Below are 16,970 nucleotides of genomic sequence, written 5' to 3'. Positions count from 1 at the left end.
AAATATACAGCCTAACATTTAGTTAAAATAACTTCACCTATTACGAATGCAGTCAAACACAGACAAACTAACAATTATTGATAAAAAGAAACATTCCAGCCCAGTTAGCACGTTAGATTAGATATGCTAGAATAGTTCAGAGAAGACTAAAGCACTTTACCCCACAGACCCATTTATATAAACTTTATTGCACAGTAAAAATATACAGTTAACTGTATATTCAACCAACCAGGATAAATGCAACTACATATTTACGCAGAGATGCGATTTATTTGAAATACTTCTATTTAAAATGCAAATACAAAATGCAAAATACCTATTTTGTATTTTGCATTTAAATGCCTTTTAGTAAAAACCATTTTGTATTTTATTTGAAATACTTTTCGAGACGTATTTTGCATTTTTAATATTCATTTCAAAATGCAAAATACTTTGTGATTAAGTTTAGCCAACATTACCAGTCAAACAAAATGAAATGAACGAATGACGCTTGTATTGCCGAATTTGACCGATAGAGGCACCTGCTAGCGCCTGGCGCCAGCAGGCCGATTTTTGAAATTCGACCGCTCGATTTCGTGTATTTCGTTCAGTAATATCTCCACTACTAGGCATGTAAATTCTACTAATAGAATCAAAAACTAGTGGTCAATACCACTAAATTCACAATTTATATCGCTCGTATTTCAAAAATCAGCATCTCGCCGTTTTCCACCGATTTTCGAGTGACGAAATCGAGCGATCGAAATTCAAAAATCGGCCCCCTGGTATTGTTAAAAAGCGTAATAAATATAATCTTTAATAGAGAAAAACCGACTTCTCTAACTACTAGCCTAACCCACTTAACGGTGCTTATACCTACTTTATTTGGTAATATGTATACATTTTATGGTAATCATAGTGGTTGATTTAGTTTAGGTATCATAGTGGTTTTCCGGGTCAAGGTCCGGGTCTGGGTCCGAGTCCGAGTACGGGTCCGAGTCCGGAGTCTGGGGCCCAATCCAAGTCAAAATCGAAATTGAAAATCACAAAACGTGTACTATGCGTCGTTGAGGAGTTTTGTTCTGATCATCATCAGCAGTTCCACTTCATCAAACGCCACAGTTTTTAATGTAAATGCTTGATTTTCTGATGTAAATATATAAAATTCTATACGGATGCCTTTAAGATTTGAGAAGTTCCCTCGATTCCTCATGGATACCATGTTCAGGACTTGAGATTGACATAAATGTGCCTAAAAACCTAACTTGCTTAGCAAACATAACGAAAAGGACAAATCGCCAAATGCGAGCTATGCGTCGTTGAAGAGTTCCGTTATGATCATCATCAGCAGTTCCACTTCATCAAATGCGACAGTTTTTAATGAAAATGCTCGATTTTCTGATGAAAATACAAAAATCTCTATACGCATGCCTTTAAGATTGGAGGAGTTCCCTCGATTCCTCGTGGATCCCATCATCAGAACTCGAGCTTGACAAAATTGTGGCTTAAAAACTTAACTTGCTTAACAAACATAACGAAGAGGACAAATCGCCAAACGTGAACTATGCGTCGTTGAAGAGTTCTGTTCTGATCATCATCAGCAGTTCCACTTCATCAAATGTCACTTTTTTTTATGTATATGCTTGATTTGTTGATGAAAATACAAAAATCTCTATACGCATGCCTTTAAGATTTGTGGAGTTCCCTCGATTCCTCATGGATCCCATCATCAGCACTCGAGCTTGACAAAAATGTAGCTTAAAAACTTAACTTGCTTAACAAACATAACGAAGAGGACAAATCGTCAGACGTGTGCTATGCATCGTTGAAGAGTTCCGTTCTGATCATCATCAGCAGTTCCACTTCATCAAATGTCACTTTTTTGAATGTATATGCTTGATTTGTTGATAAAAATACAAAAATCACTATATGTGTGCCTTTAAGATTTGAGGAGTTCCCTCGATTCCTCATGGATCCCATCATCAGAACTGGGTTTTGACAAAAACGGGACCAATCTGTATGCATATACATACAATCAAAAAAATAATTTTCAAAATTGGTCCAGTAATGACGGAGATATGGAGTAACATAAAAAAAAAATAAAAAAAATAATAAAAAAAATAAAAAAAAACATACAACCTAATTGATAACCTCCTCCTTTTAGACTTGGAAGTCGGTTAAAAACTGATGTTTTTTTCACTTTTCAACAATACCAGTCCAGTTGTTATTAATAAAAGAAAAGTGTAATAATAATACAATAAGAACTAGATGCACAATCAACCGAAATAAATGGCCACACAAGTCACAAAATGGAGCCATGGCTCTCTTTTCGTTAGTCTAGTTTTTTACATTATTTTAAGTGAGTATTATTTCCTTTATTTATTTCTCTTCTTAGGTTGGTTTTTTACAATATGTATATAAAATTCGGTTTAAAGAAATTTATTGTCTAAGAAATTACAGAAATTTCACTTATAAGACAACTTATAAATAGATAACTTACAGTATTTACAAGTTACGCAATAAGCAAGCACTTAATGACAGTGTTTAACAATAAACAGTTGCATTTAGATTTAAACTAATAATTAAAACACAAGAATAAGACTAAAAATCGACCCTAATGGTCTTAACATAAGGTTTAGATTTAATTGGTTAGTAATAGGAACATGCGAGGGTATCTTTTTTGTTCGACTCATGACGGCCAGACTTGTTTATAGGGCCAGTTAAACGAGACATTTAAGCTGTAGTTAATTATCGGTTATCGATATGACTTTTCTATTTTTATTTTTATAATATTATTATTTTAAATATACTTAAGTTATTATAACTATTTTATCCTATATATTTATTTTTTATCTTTTCTATTTTATTTTATTTATTATTATTATTTTATGAATATTCGTTTATTTTACACATTTGATAAAACCAGTGTACCTATGTGTATTAATTGAACTGAAGTAAGCATTTTAAGCCTTTTTTTTTCACATACATAGTAATTTTATATTACGTTATATTTCTAGGTAGGTATATTTTCTTTTTTATTATTTAAGTATGTTAATTAGTTTCGCTTTTTAGATCTACGGTATTTTTTTTTTCATCTTCGTATACCTAAATGAAATACATATTACTATTTTATTTTGACAGGTGTTTATAATTTCGTTTTATTTATTTAAGTATTTTTGTTTTAACTGATGTTAGTTTAGATGGTACTTTTTATGTTGTGATATTGTTTATAACATGTAATTTTAATTTGCTTTTAAAAGTTTTAAATGGTTTGATATCTTTCAGAGTTTTGGGTAGGTTATTATATAATTTTGCACCATCATGCATCAAATTCAGGGTTCCATATCTGGTTCTAGGGAAACGTAGTGCTAAGTGGTCCGCGTTTCTGAGTTTCATTCTTTGGTATTTACTTTTGGTGTTAAAGGTAATTTCCGAATGTATAGTACCATCCAGTATTTTACGTATCAAGACACATGTTTTATATACGTGTATTTGTTTTAAGTTCATGAGACCTGTTTTTTGATATAGTGTTTTTGTAGGTGTTAGATAGTCGTAGTTGAATAGTACTTTAATAACTTTGTTTTGCGCAATCTGGAGATCTTTGAGATTGGTCATTGCTGCATTGCCCCAGATTTCAGCAAGATATTCCAGGTGGGGTTTAATTAGGGCATTATAGATATTAATACGAACTTGTTTTGGAAGACAGTTTGAAATGTTGCGCATAGCGGCGGTTAGAGAAGTTATTTTAGGTCTTGTTTTAGCTATATGTGCTTTCCACGTGAGTTGACTGTCAAGGATCAAGCCTAGGTACTTTTCGTGGTCCTTTTTTTCTAAAAGTTCGCCATTTATATATAAATTTAGATTTTGTTCAATTTTTTTATTTTTGGCTGAAAAGATTACATAGCACGTCTTAGCCGTGTTAATAGTTAATAAATTACTTTGGAACCAGTTGAAAAGTAGGTCTAGATCTTGCTGTGCCTGTTGAATTATACTGGAGAGCGAAGATCCAAAATAAAACAAACAAGTGTCGTCCGCATATAAAGTTAAGTGGCCCTGTAGTCCTGCTTCATGTAAATTATTTACATATATTAAAAAGAGCAAGGGACCTATAATAGAACCTTGTGGTACACCGCAGGTCACAGGCAGCGGGGAGCTTTCATGCTGGCCTAGTTTAACTACTTGTTGCCTATTTGTAAGGTAGGACTCAAATATGCTATACGCCTTGTCTCTTATTCCGATTTGTTTTAATTTGTTTAAGAGCAAAGGGTGGCTGACTGTGTCAAATGCCTTTTTCAGGTCGACAAACACCCCTAATGCAATATTTTTTGAGTCTATATTGTTCTTTAGTTTAGTAACAAGGTCTATAGTAGCAGAAGTTGTATTACTTTTTGGTCGAAAACCGTACTGTCTTTTAAACAAAAAATGAATGGAATTTAGGTAGTTAAATAGTCTGTCATGAATAATTTTTTCGAAAATTTTAGAGATTGTAGGTAAAACGGAGATTGGGCGGTAGTTGCCAGGCTCCATTTTCAACCCAGACTTGTAAATGGGCGAAACTTTAGCGATCTTGAGGGAGTCAGGAAACTCGCCATTACTGAAGCAGGTGTTTATACAATCAGTTAGTTCATTTGCTATTGAATTTTTTATGCATTTTAGGGTCTTTGTATTAATACCATCTACTCCGGTACTTACGTTTGAGTCTAGGCAAGAAATGATTTTTAATACCTCATTAACTGAAGTTGGTTTTAGTTGTTGTAGCTCATTTGTACAGTTAGTATTTACATTTGATGGTACATTATTTATTTGTCTAAATCGAGTTGGAATATCATTACATAAGTTAGAGCCAATAGTTGTAAAATATTCATTAAAGCACTCGCAAATTTGTTGTGGGTCTGTAAATATTTTATCTTGATATTGGAGTTTAGGGGGAATGTAATTTGATGTAATTTTGTTTTTGGACAACGCGTTTATGAGACTCCAGATTTTTTTTGGATCATTTTTACAATTTACAAATGAGTTATGGTAGTATTTTTTCTTTGTTTTGGTGATGTTGGCTGTTAATCTGTTTCTTTCCTGTATAAATTTCTTGCGTATTTCTTCATTGTTAGGTTCTTTCTTTAGTTTTCGCCACAGTTCGTCTCTTGTAGTAATCGCCGAGATGATAGTTTGGTTAATCCAATCATCCTTGGGAAGGTTCAATATTTTGGTTTTTACAGTCTTCGACCGTTCTATAGCTATCTTGATGTACTTTTCTAGTCCGGAGTAAGCATGGTCTTTGTTAGTGAAGTTTTGATCCAACATTATTTTGCTGAGTTTATCATAGTCCACTGCCTCATATTTTATTTTGCTTTTTGGCTTTGGATATCTTTTTAAAAGTTCTAAGTATATGTGTTTGTGGTCGGACATTGCTGAGTCTATGATATGGAAATTAAAATTATCTTCTGAAAGGTTGGTATAGACGTGGTCCAGGATCGTCTTGCATGTTGTCGTCTCACGGGTGCAGTGTCTTTCTTCGATTTTGTTCAGGATGGAATAACCAGATTCTTCGATTGTAGAAATATATTGTGTTGTTGTTTGGTCACGTGACAGGAGGTTGATATTAAAGTCGCCAAATACGATCGATCTCTTGTGTAGCTCAAGTTGCTGTTCAAACGTAGTTAAGAATTCGCTGAGATTTGTTCTACCGGGCCTATATACCACTCCAATATTGAGGTTAAGTTTAGTTAGTGATACCCATAGATAATTGTTTCCTCCTGAGTATTGTTCAAAAGTCGAGATGTGATCAATGCTGTTCTGGATAAATATTGATACACCGCCGCCTATTGTGTCAGTCCTTGTATTAAAGTAATGGGAATATCCTGGTAGTTGTAGTAGTTTGGCTTCCTCTTCTGTTTTAATCCAGGTTTCAGTAAGCAAAACTAGGTGTGTTGTTTTCGGAATACTTTTTAAAATACACCGAAGCTCATCTAACTTCCCTGGTGTAACTATGCTTCGCACATTAGCATAAAGGAAGTTAAGGGAAAGCGAATTACAGGATATTTGTTGGTATTTGTCGAGTATATAATAGTTAACTTTGTCGGATTCGATTGATGTATCGTCGCAGGTATTGGTCTGTGATGAAGTTTGAGGGGCCGTTAGTTTTTTGTCGGTTGTTCTATAATCGTCGGGTTACCTTTTATGTATTTAATAACTAGATTTTGTTCACCGTTTTTCTGGCGCTGTGATAGTTCGTCCCGAAGACACTTTAAATATTGTTGTTGTTTGTAGGTCTGGTCTGCGTAAATTTTTATTCCAGTTTTTATGTTACTCCTTTTACGTAGGATGTTTAGGGCAATTTTTTCGGTTTCAAAACACGCTTTGATTGGGCGGTTTGTCTTGTCATCGGTTTTTTTTCCAATTCTATAAATTTTCAGCGGCTCGGGGCAGTTCATGTCTACAGCCTGAATAATTTTCTGTACTTCGTTTATGTCGTAGTTTATTTTATCAGATTTGTTTTCGGTGCTCAGCTCTGGAATACCAATAATAATAATATTTTTCTGTCTTTGCGTCCGGTCCTGGAGCTCCGTAAGAACTTGTTCATAGTCTACCAAGTTACATGACTGCGATGAGGATGGCTGTGAGTTTTTTACAATATCCATATCACTTCGGAGACAGTTAATACTGGTTTGGTTTTGAGCACACTGAGTTTTTACTTGGTTCAATTCAATTTTTAGGTTATTTTGTTCTTCAATCACTTTGTTTGTGGACACCCTAATGTCACTTATTTGGTCCTTTATTTCCGTGATATCTTGCTGCATTTTACTCATCAACACGTTTTGGGAGGCGGAGAAATTATTCAGGAGTGATTTCATGTCAGTTCTGAGACATTGAATGTCTTCCCGTAAGGATAAATCCGGGTCGGGTTCTTTACGCTTTCTAAACGTTATTTGAGGTTTATCTGAAGGTTCTTCATCTCGTAGTTTTGATAAGTCGGGTTGGGATCCACCGATAGAAGTTTTTGGCGAACGAAGTGTCACACTCATTATTGCACTGAGTTTGTATTTAAGTCCGTATTCGTATGCAGTTAAGGCTCAATACACTATTGCTCAGGTAAGAAAGCGCATAAACCACGTTGCTATCGTCAAGCGAGTTAAGTAGTAAACAACACGACAACGTATGGTCGTAAGTCCTTATCACTCACACAGAAATATGAACACTATTACTATTATTTTAAGAGTCAATTTTTCTTGATGAGATAATAATTAATATTTTAAATAATAGCTGCACTGTGGACACGTCCGGCTCGCTCGCTTATCGCGGGGGGAATTAAAATATAAAAACACAAAAATAATATAAAAAAATTTTATAAACACATTATAAAAAACCTAACCTAGGGTGCCGCCAGCAGCGGGGCAGGGCCCAAGCTGCCGGTGGTCAGGGCCGCAGAGAGAGGAACCGACGGACTATTATTAATACCATAACAGAATTTATTGATACGCGTACTGATAAATATGACCAAAATGTCATGCATAAGGTGCCATGCCATGATATTAGACGTTTTTGTTCGGCTCGGCATTGTGTCTCTATTTCTCATGATAAATACCTAAAATAAATAAAAATATCTGAGATTTGCTCAAAAGGTATTTTATTTTGAAAAAGTATTTTGAAAATACCTATTTTGCATTTAGCATTTGAAATACAAAACGCAAAACTATTTGGTATTTTGCATTTGAAATAGTAAATCTGAAAAGTATTTTGCATTTTGTATTTAAATGCTTTTTTAAAACCATTTTGTACATCTCTGTATTTACGTTACGTTTTCATCTTCAAGTAGCTCAAACTTTTATCAATAGATGTCGGGATCTCTTGTAATTCAAAAAAATCTAATAGACGTAATAATCCCATAGTGGCATTTACCCCGGTCGACCTTACAGGATTTAACGCCATAAGTCCTTTTTCTGCGAGTCAACAGCATTGCTTTCTGGTATAACTCCAGACGATCAATCTTCGATCAACCGTTGAATCTTTGATTAGGATTAACCTAATCGATTAATAATTGATCGAATAGATCGATACTCGATGCAGCGGTCACACCCTTCACTTCACTTAGTGTAAGGCCTGAGTGGACGCTCGAGTTGGGCGTGCAGCGGGGCGGGGCGTGCGGCGTGCATGTTAAACAAATGCAAACGTATAGGAGCGGCCTTAGTGCACGCTGCTCAAATCACTTGTGAGCCCGACGCCACGCTGCACGCTCCGCCGAACGCTCCGCTTCGAGCGTCCACTCAGGCCTTACACTCAGGCCTTACACTAAGAGCAAGTTCATAGCCTTATGTGCAAGAGGCAGCCACCATAAGCATGATAAATAAATGCAAACGTACAACGAAATCGTCATCCCCTGTGTCTTCAGGCCATTGGACCAGCTCCCAGGGCTCACCCGTAGACGATGGGACCATCATCTGTTGTCAACATTACGACAACTATAGTGGACAGTTGGATGCAATATCTTGCAGAACAAAACGCGAGTATCTGACACCACAGAGTTGATAGGCAGTAAGGTCGCTACTAGCATTCCATGAAAACGGTAAGTATTTCATCTAGTTTTTTTTTAAACAAATTTTTTTTTATGAGATGTTTGTAGGCCAAAGTATTGGCGTATTTTGCATGCGAGTCGCTTTGGAAATATTTTCTTTATATAATATTTCGAAAGCGACTCTAAACGACGACTAAAAAAATAAATGACTTTGTTAGTACCATGCATATTAATTAAAAATTAAAATGTATAGTTGTTGCAAACAGGGATGTTGCGGATGCAGATTTTTTGACATCCGCGGATGCGGATGCGGATGCGGATTTTTAAAGGCTCACATCCGCGGATGCGGATGCGGATGCGGATGTCAAGATTAGGTACTTAGAAAACGTCAAATATTACATTTTCAGTTCAGTTCCGTACCCAAAGGGTAAAAACGGGACCCTATTACTAAGACTCCGCTGTCCGTCCGTCCGTCCGTCCGTCTGTCACCAGGCTGTATTTCACGAACCGTGATAGCTAGACAGTTGAAATTTTCACAGATGATGTATGTCTGTTGCCGCTATAACAACAAATACTAAAAACAGAATAAAATAAAGATTTAAGTGGGGCTCCCATACAACAAACGTGATTTTTGACCAAAGTTAAGCAACGTCGGGCGGGGTCAATACTTGGATGGGTGACCGTTTTTTTGCTTGTTTTTTTTCTTTTTTTTTGCTCTATTTTTTGTTGATGGTGCGGAACCCTCCGTGCGCGAGTCCGACTCGCATTTGGCCGGTTTTTATTAAAAAAAAACCAAACGTTTAGTATTTGAGCAAGAATATAGGTGTGTCATATTTAATAAACAGTAACTTCGCCGACTTTTCTGGATCTAGACGATTTCGTTATAATTAATGACGAAATTACCTAGCACTTACGCCGCCGCTAAGACGTTCCTGTACCGACTTGTTCAACATCCGCATCCGCATAAGCTCCGCATAGATTTTATGCGGATGCGGATGCGGATGTTGAAAATAATGCGGATGTTCCGCGGTTGCGGATGCGGATGCGGATGTTCGCAACATCCCTGGTTGCAAATAGTTTGTCTGTATTTAACCATAAAATTTACAATTACAACAAAAATAATAATAAGGTAGATGAGGCATATACACCGTGGGCTCGAATAATCCGCCAGACACCCGGAACCGGGCCTTATTACCCGCACTGCCAGTGGGCCTTCTTAACTTAGTGCAATTTCAAGAATAATAGAGACAATTGAATATAAAAAATATACATACAATTTTAAATTTGCCCTTCCTTATAAATGAAATAAAACTATTAAAACGGATTATATCGCGTATATTGAATTTATGCTACATCCCTACGTTTCGAACCCTTTACAGCATTCGTGGTCAACGGGTGGGCTTCCTTATACAGTTAGATAACTACTGTATGCACCCATATGCATTAAAACACTGAATAAATCAAGAAACTCGATTAAAACAAACTTTCGTTTTCGTAAAAAATATCATCAAGCCTAGCCGCAACCACCCTTTCTGACTGTATGGATGCTACTGACTAAATAGCGGCACATGCGAAGTCAAGCGTTGTTGCCAACTCCTTATATCTGCTACTTCTACGTGTGCGTGATGTGTTGAACAGATAATACTAGTGCAACTGCTATTGCATGGTGGGCCTTGTTACCCGCCGGGCCTTAAATGCCTCACCTGCCTTATCATTTCCAAAATACGTACCTTAAGAATTTGTGAGTTTACATTTGCACCATAAAGATGCAGTCAACAGAAGTCTTATCATCAGTCATCAGTCGGACGCTTTCCATGTCCCACCGTCATGGATATTGAATATTACATTGACAGGAGTCTACGTTTCACAGTAACAGAAATCTTATTCCGACGACTTAAGGTTCAAAATGATACTAACCGGCTGCACATTGGCGACTTGCGGACTTGGTTCGACCATTTCCCAATCGTCTGGGCGAGACTCCTGTCTCTGTACCGTGTCCTACTGCAATATAGTCCAAACCTTACTACACGGACTTAAAGTCCACATTGGCACTAACCGTTCATATTGTGAGTTTAAACTTTTCCGTTAACAATGCAGTCAACACAGCTCTTATGCCGACGACTTAAGGTTCAAAATGGTACTAACCGGCTGCACATTGGCGACTTGCGGACTTGGTTCGACCATTTCCCAATCGTCTGGGCGAGACTCCTGTCTCTGTACCGTGTCCTACTGCAATATAGTCCAAACCTTACTACACGGACTTAAAGTCCACATTGGCACTAACCGTTCATATTGTGAGTTTAAACTTTTCCGTTAACAATGCAGTCAACACAGCTCTTATGCCGACGACTTAAGGTTCAAAATGGTACTAACCGGCTGCACATTGCCGACCTGAGGGCTTGGCTCGACCATTTCCCAGTCGTCTGGGCGAGACTCCTATATCTGTACCGTGTCCTACTGCAATATAGTCCAAACCTTACTACACGGACTTAAAGTCCACATTGGCACTAACCGTTCATATTGTGAGTGGAAACTTTTCCGTTAACAATGCAGTCAACACAGCTCTTATGCCGACGACTTAAGGTTCAAAATGGTACTAACCGGCTGCACATTGCCGACCTGAGGGCTTGGCTCGACCATTTCCCAGTCGTCTGGGCGAGACTCCTATCTCTGTACCGTGTCCTACTGCAATATAGTCCAAACCTTACTACACGGACTTAAAGTCCACATTGGCACTAACCGTTCATATTGTGAGTTTAAACTTTTCCGTTAACAATGCAGTCAACACAGCTCTTATGCCGACGACTTAAGGTTCAAAATGGTACTAACCGGCTGCACATTGCCGACCTGAGGGCTTGGCTCGACCATTTCCCAGTCGTCTGGCCGAGGCTCCTCTGTCTCTGTGCCGTGCCCCACGATCGCCATGTACACTTCTATGTGGCCACGGACTCTGGAGCGGGCACTGTGGACAAAAATACATTGGTTAATGTATATTATTGGTTAATAAGAAAATCTTTGAAAAAACGCGTCTACAGTTCGTTTTTTTTTAGCATTAGAAAGAACTTGAAAGAAGCTAATAAGCGATTTTGACATGTCTTTTAATTGAAAAACACTTTTTAGGGTTCCGTACCCAAAGGGTAAAAACGGGACCCTATTACTAAGACTCCGCTGTCCGTCCGTCCGTCCGTCCGTCCGTCCGTCCGTCTGTCACCAGGCTGTATCTCACGAACCGTGATAGCTAGACAGTTGAAATTTTCACAGATGATGTAATTCTGTTGCCGCTATAAAAACAAATACTAAAAACAGAATAAAATAAAGATTTAAGTGGGGCTCCCATACAACAAACGTGATTTTTGACCGAAGTTAAGCAACGTCGGGCGGGGTCAGTACTTGGATGGGTGACCGTTTTTTTTGCTTGTTTTGCTCTATTTTTTGTTGATAGTGCGGAACCCTCCGTGCGCGAGTCCGACTCGCACTTGGCCGGTTTTTAAAAATCAATAACTATTACTTATGAAAGCAGAAGACTATAAAAGATCGTATTAGATTCATAATTGTTACATATTTACCGTAACTTATTTTTAAATGTGTTTTTCAATTAAAAGACACATCAAGATTGTTTACCTTATTTCTAATGCTAAAAAAAACGAACTATAACAACATATAGAGTTCCGTTGATCTTTCATGCTATTCATTACGACAAGTACCTACTTTTACTATTCGCTAACAATCTTAACAAAAAAAAAGAAATACTGTCAAAATGTTTGGGTCAAAAACATTTTATATAGATATAGTTTGTCAAAGGACTGTCTCATTTCAAACATAGACAGAGAGAATCGTACTAGCTTTGTCTTACACTAGTACCAGCAACCAAAATAAAGGATGAGTATGGTTTTCCTGGTTCTTACTGACTGACAAATTGGTTTGACCAACTATACATTGACAACAACAACAATACATCTTAACAACATCAATTTAGGATACTTTTACTAATGCACATACAACATACAACACATTTTATAATATAAAATATAACGCACAAAAAACTAACACAGTTCAGTAAAGAACTAGGTACCTATTTGAATCATTTACATTATAAAGCACACAATAAACCACTCTAATAATAATCTACGAGCATGTCTTGTTAGAATGTGGCTGGGAAAAATGTGGGAGCGTTCACGCGTGTGTGTTCGCGGTAGTAAAGTTACTTTTCACACCACCTATTCGGAAAAGAGCTTTTTGTTCCCTGCTAGGAGGGATCAAAGTGGCACTTTTCCTCCCTGCTAGGAGGGATCAACACTTTTCTGTTCTAGCACACTATTTTTACATTTGTTTGCACATTATTTTTTTAGTTTAAATAATCTGTTTAAAAGCATCAGATTGTGTCAACACTAAGATTTTTTTATTTTCCTCATAGTTGATGTGAAAAGCAGTATGTGTCACACGGTATCAAAATTATTTCGTCTCGGGCGTTAACACTTGAATCCCTCATTACGCTTAGGATTCTACTTTAGAATCCCTCACTACGTTCTGGATTCTATTGTAGAATCTAATCTAATGTTGTAAGACCGCCTGTTGTTTAACCTCTTCTTCCTGTATTATCTGTATTGTTTTCTGTAATGAGGTGTGCAATAAAGAGTATTTGTATAGTATTGTATTGTATTGTAGAATCCATCGCTTCATTCAGGATTCAATGTACGCCCTTGACGGAAATATATCATTTTGATCCCTTGTAACACAAACTACTATGTATTTCCGCTGTGCCACCTCGCAGCAGACACAGTGCTTATACTTGGTCAACCAGATCTTGACAGTAGAAAAAGGCGGCAAATTTGAAAAATGTAGGCGCGAAGGGATATCGTCCCATAGAAAATTTCGAATTTCGCGCCTTTTTTTACTGACAAGATTTGGTTGGAAAGGATAATTTTTCGGAAGATCCTGGGACCTATCAAGAGAGACAACGGCACCTGGAGGATAAGGACGAATGCCGAAATCGAGGAGTTGGTGGCCGGACCCAATATCATCGGCGAAACGAAATCCCACAGACTTCGCTGGTTCGGGCACCTATTGAGAATGGGAGAGGACCGAGCTGCCAAGAGGGCGTACCTGGGAAGACTGGTGGCCGCCCGGTGTCGGCCCAGATACCGCTGCGGAGACAGTGTGGAAGCGGATCTGCGTCAGCTTCAAGCCAATATTTCCCTTTTAGGGATAAGTTCGCCTTTGTACATAACATTCTTATTTTTGTTTTGTTTTTGTCCGTTTTATGTAAACCTGTTTATGTGTAATAAAGTGACATACATACATACATACATACATATTTGTCAGGAAACGGCGCAGGATCGGGAAAAATGGTGTGCTCTCGTTTCGGAGGCCAAGATCCTCTTTGGGTCGCTGAGCCGTAATAATTAGTTAGCTATATCTGACAAAGGGTGGCCTTGTCTAACTTGTCTCACCGAAAAACAAAAGAAGCGAGTGAAATAATAAAGCCATGCGACATATACTTACACGGACCTGCGCGGTCGCAGCGCGTACTTGACGGGCGGCGGGCGCGGCGCGGCGGCGGTCTCGGGCGGCGCACCCGCTAGCGGCACCTCCACCATCCCGAGGAAGTCGTCCCGCGTCAGACGGTTCTCGTCGAACACCTGAATGAGGAGTTTGTGTTCCTCCGGCTTCACGCGGAACACGAACTCTTGGTTCCATACTGGGTTTAGTGTCTGGAATAGGGTTGAATTTTATAACTAAATCTAGTTAAATACAGTAAAACCCGCTTAATACGATCACGTTTAATACGATTTCCCGTATAATACGCCATTTTACGCCGGTCCCTGCAACTTTAGGCCTGTTTTCATACATTTTTTCACGGTTAATACGACTCGCGTCCCGTTTAATACGCCATCTAAAATTATATACTACTTATCCGTCCCGTTATGCACCATCTGCACGTTTGTGTTTTTTGACATAACCGTCGTATTGTTATGCAATAAACCGTTAGCCAACATTTTTTGTGTTTAATAACCTACGGTTTTTTGTTTTGTCTAATATCTTTTGTCGGGTCCTTATCGGCGTAAGAATGCGATGCCATCTGCTTGACCGTTATGTACCACGGAGTGCAAGCTATCGCTCCCAGATTTATTTGCAGGCAGTTATTAGTTACTCCACGACTTTCTACATGAGCCTAATATCGTTAGTATTTGTAGATTATTTAACCGCGTGTGAACTTATACCTGCCTACACTTAGATTTCATTCGCTCATTATCACCGTTATTATAGTTTTTTTGTTCACGTTTAATACGATTTCTCGTTTAAGACGCTCTTTTAGCTAGGTCCCCTCAGAATCGTCTTAAGCGGGTTCTACTGTACATGGAAAATAAGCAATTTATCACAATACATTGAAAACTTTTTTTTTAATTAGCCTATTAGTGTGTCCCACTGTTGGGCAAAGGCCTCCCCTCGTTCCCGCCACTTGACTCTGTCCAATGCACACTCCCGCCACTCCGCACAGAATGTATTAAGGTTGTCCCGCCATCTCCGTTTGGGTCTTCCTTTGCCCAAATATATAGGAATAATAAAAAAATACAAGACCTTAAAGTTTCAAAAATAATGGTAACATTAGATTACTTACATTTTAACTACTTATTTAAAAAAACATTTACGCAATATTTCACCGATAAAATCGCAATTTCCTTGTTTTCCATACATCAAAACGGCTTCTAACGTTACATGGTGACGTTACGATGTATTGCCTTTTGTTAGAAGCGTTTCGTCAGTAACGTGCGGGTGCCACTTTGACCATAATTTGTGACTTTTGGATTGCTTTAAGACAATGGGTCCCGTACAGACTTTTGATCCTCAAAACAAACCTGATCGACTGATAGCATTTATAAAAAAAATGTCAAATAAGTACTTTATTTGAGATTGGAGTGATCAGGGTAAAATCGTGAAGGCGAAAGCTTACAAGCTTTACTTTTATTTTGGTGTTGTTATTGTTTCTATTTTTTAGGGTCCCGTACCCAAAGGGTAAAAACGGGACCCTATTACTAAGACTCCACTGTCCGTCTGTCTCTGTCCGTCTGTCTGTCTCTGTCCGTCCGTCTGTCTGTCACCAGTTCTTCGCTACGCATCCTCGCACATCTCTGATGGAAACGCAGCCTAATACTGCCCAGGTAAAGACAAACGTACCTTTTTCTTGGTCTTAGTAAGAAACGTCTCTATGGTGACGTCTCCGTCCACCTTCTGTAGCTCCACTCGCACATACGGGTCGCTGCGAACAAACAAACAATCAAAATATATAGAATTCGACGTCGTCAACCACTTTGAACTCTATTTTCAGTCCCTTAGGGCTCATTTAGACGGCGCGCGAACTCGTATACGATTTTAGTTACATTGCGGACCATTGAGGTTACATCAATTCAGCCGACCGATCAAATGACGCAATGTAATGAAACTCGCATGCGAGTTCTCGCACCGTCTAAATGGGCCCTTAGTATGTAATGCACAGTCGCCATCAGATGTACCGAGGTGCTCACAAATATCTGAACACGCCGCTATTACCAAGACGTTAGAGAGCGTGTTCAGATATTTTTGAGCACCACGGACGCTCCAGTTTATCTGATGGCGAGTGTACCTACGCAGCCTATATGTCCAAAAATCCTTAGTGGAACATTTGACGGACGTTTCTTTTCTAATCTAAAAGTTCTACCTTCAACGGTTTAAGCTGTGTGTGCGTTGTCTATCAGTATCTATATCGGCCGGTCGATCGCAAAATCAGGCAGATCGTAATGTTCCTGTGCAATGTTTTGACGGTAGTCACATTAAACCAATAGATAGGTAGAATAGGTTCGTTAGGTTGCTTCAGATGCCCGAAGGGCAAACCATCCAGAAATAGGAGCCCCGCGTAGCGGGGCTTCGTCGACTCACGGACAGGGACTTAATATTTTCACGTGTTTATGTGTTTTGTTGTTATGAAACTATTCATCAGTCAAATATCGAGCATACATCAGCTTTGGTAAGTGCATCAGCGACGACAAACAGATGTAGGTATAGAGCATAATTATTTTCCATCGTTTTTCCACGGAAACGTACGAACGTAGACAGTCAGTCAGTTAGTCTCCGTACAAAAAGTACTGAGGTTGACGTTACCGAGAAAATACGATGGAAAACAATTGTGCACTACATCTGTGCTCTGGTATAAATTTTGTACGCCTCTGTAAGTCGTTACCTGTCGCCTACATTGCATTAAATATTGTGTATGTACCAGTCTGCTCTGATTGATAATACGAGTATGACGCATACCCAAATTTATCTTGATTGGAACCCACGAGCACGAGCACCCGAGATACAGTAGTATCCGCTTAGTATGATGTTGACGACGTTTAATACGATTTCCCGCGTAATACGTCAGCCCCGTCTCCATATCGCGCGGCAAGCTATCGAACATTGGCTCGCGCGGCAGCCGCGCGCAATGGATACCGGATTGGCTCGCGAG

General features: G+C 38.5%; 1 protein-coding gene across 1 annotated transcript in view; it reads right to left on the bottom strand.

The window, feature by feature from the left end:
• The window catches only part of LOC134655115 (E3 ubiquitin-protein ligase Nedd-4), a 48,885-nt gene that overhangs the window by 26,950 nt on the left and 4,965 nt on the right, over positions 1–16,970 (bottom strand). The window contains exons 3-5 of the mRNA XM_063510576.1: positions 15,665–15,746; positions 13,991–14,199; positions 11,318–11,450 (exon numbers count right to left, since the gene is read on the bottom strand). Coding sequence (XP_063366646.1) covers positions 11,318–11,450; positions 13,991–14,199; positions 15,665–15,746 — 424 coding nt within the window. The remainder of the gene's footprint in view (positions 1–11,317; positions 11,451–13,990; positions 14,200–15,664; positions 15,747–16,970) is intronic.

The sequence above is a fragment of the Cydia amplana genome, chromosome 16, assembly GCF_948474715.1.
Source record: "Cydia amplana chromosome 16, ilCydAmpl1.1, whole genome shotgun sequence".
Taxonomy (NCBI): Eukaryota; Metazoa; Arthropoda; class Insecta; order Lepidoptera; family Tortricidae; genus Cydia; species Cydia amplana.
Note: the sequence above shows the minus strand (reverse complement) of the source record. Positions and strands in the feature narration are given on the sequence as shown.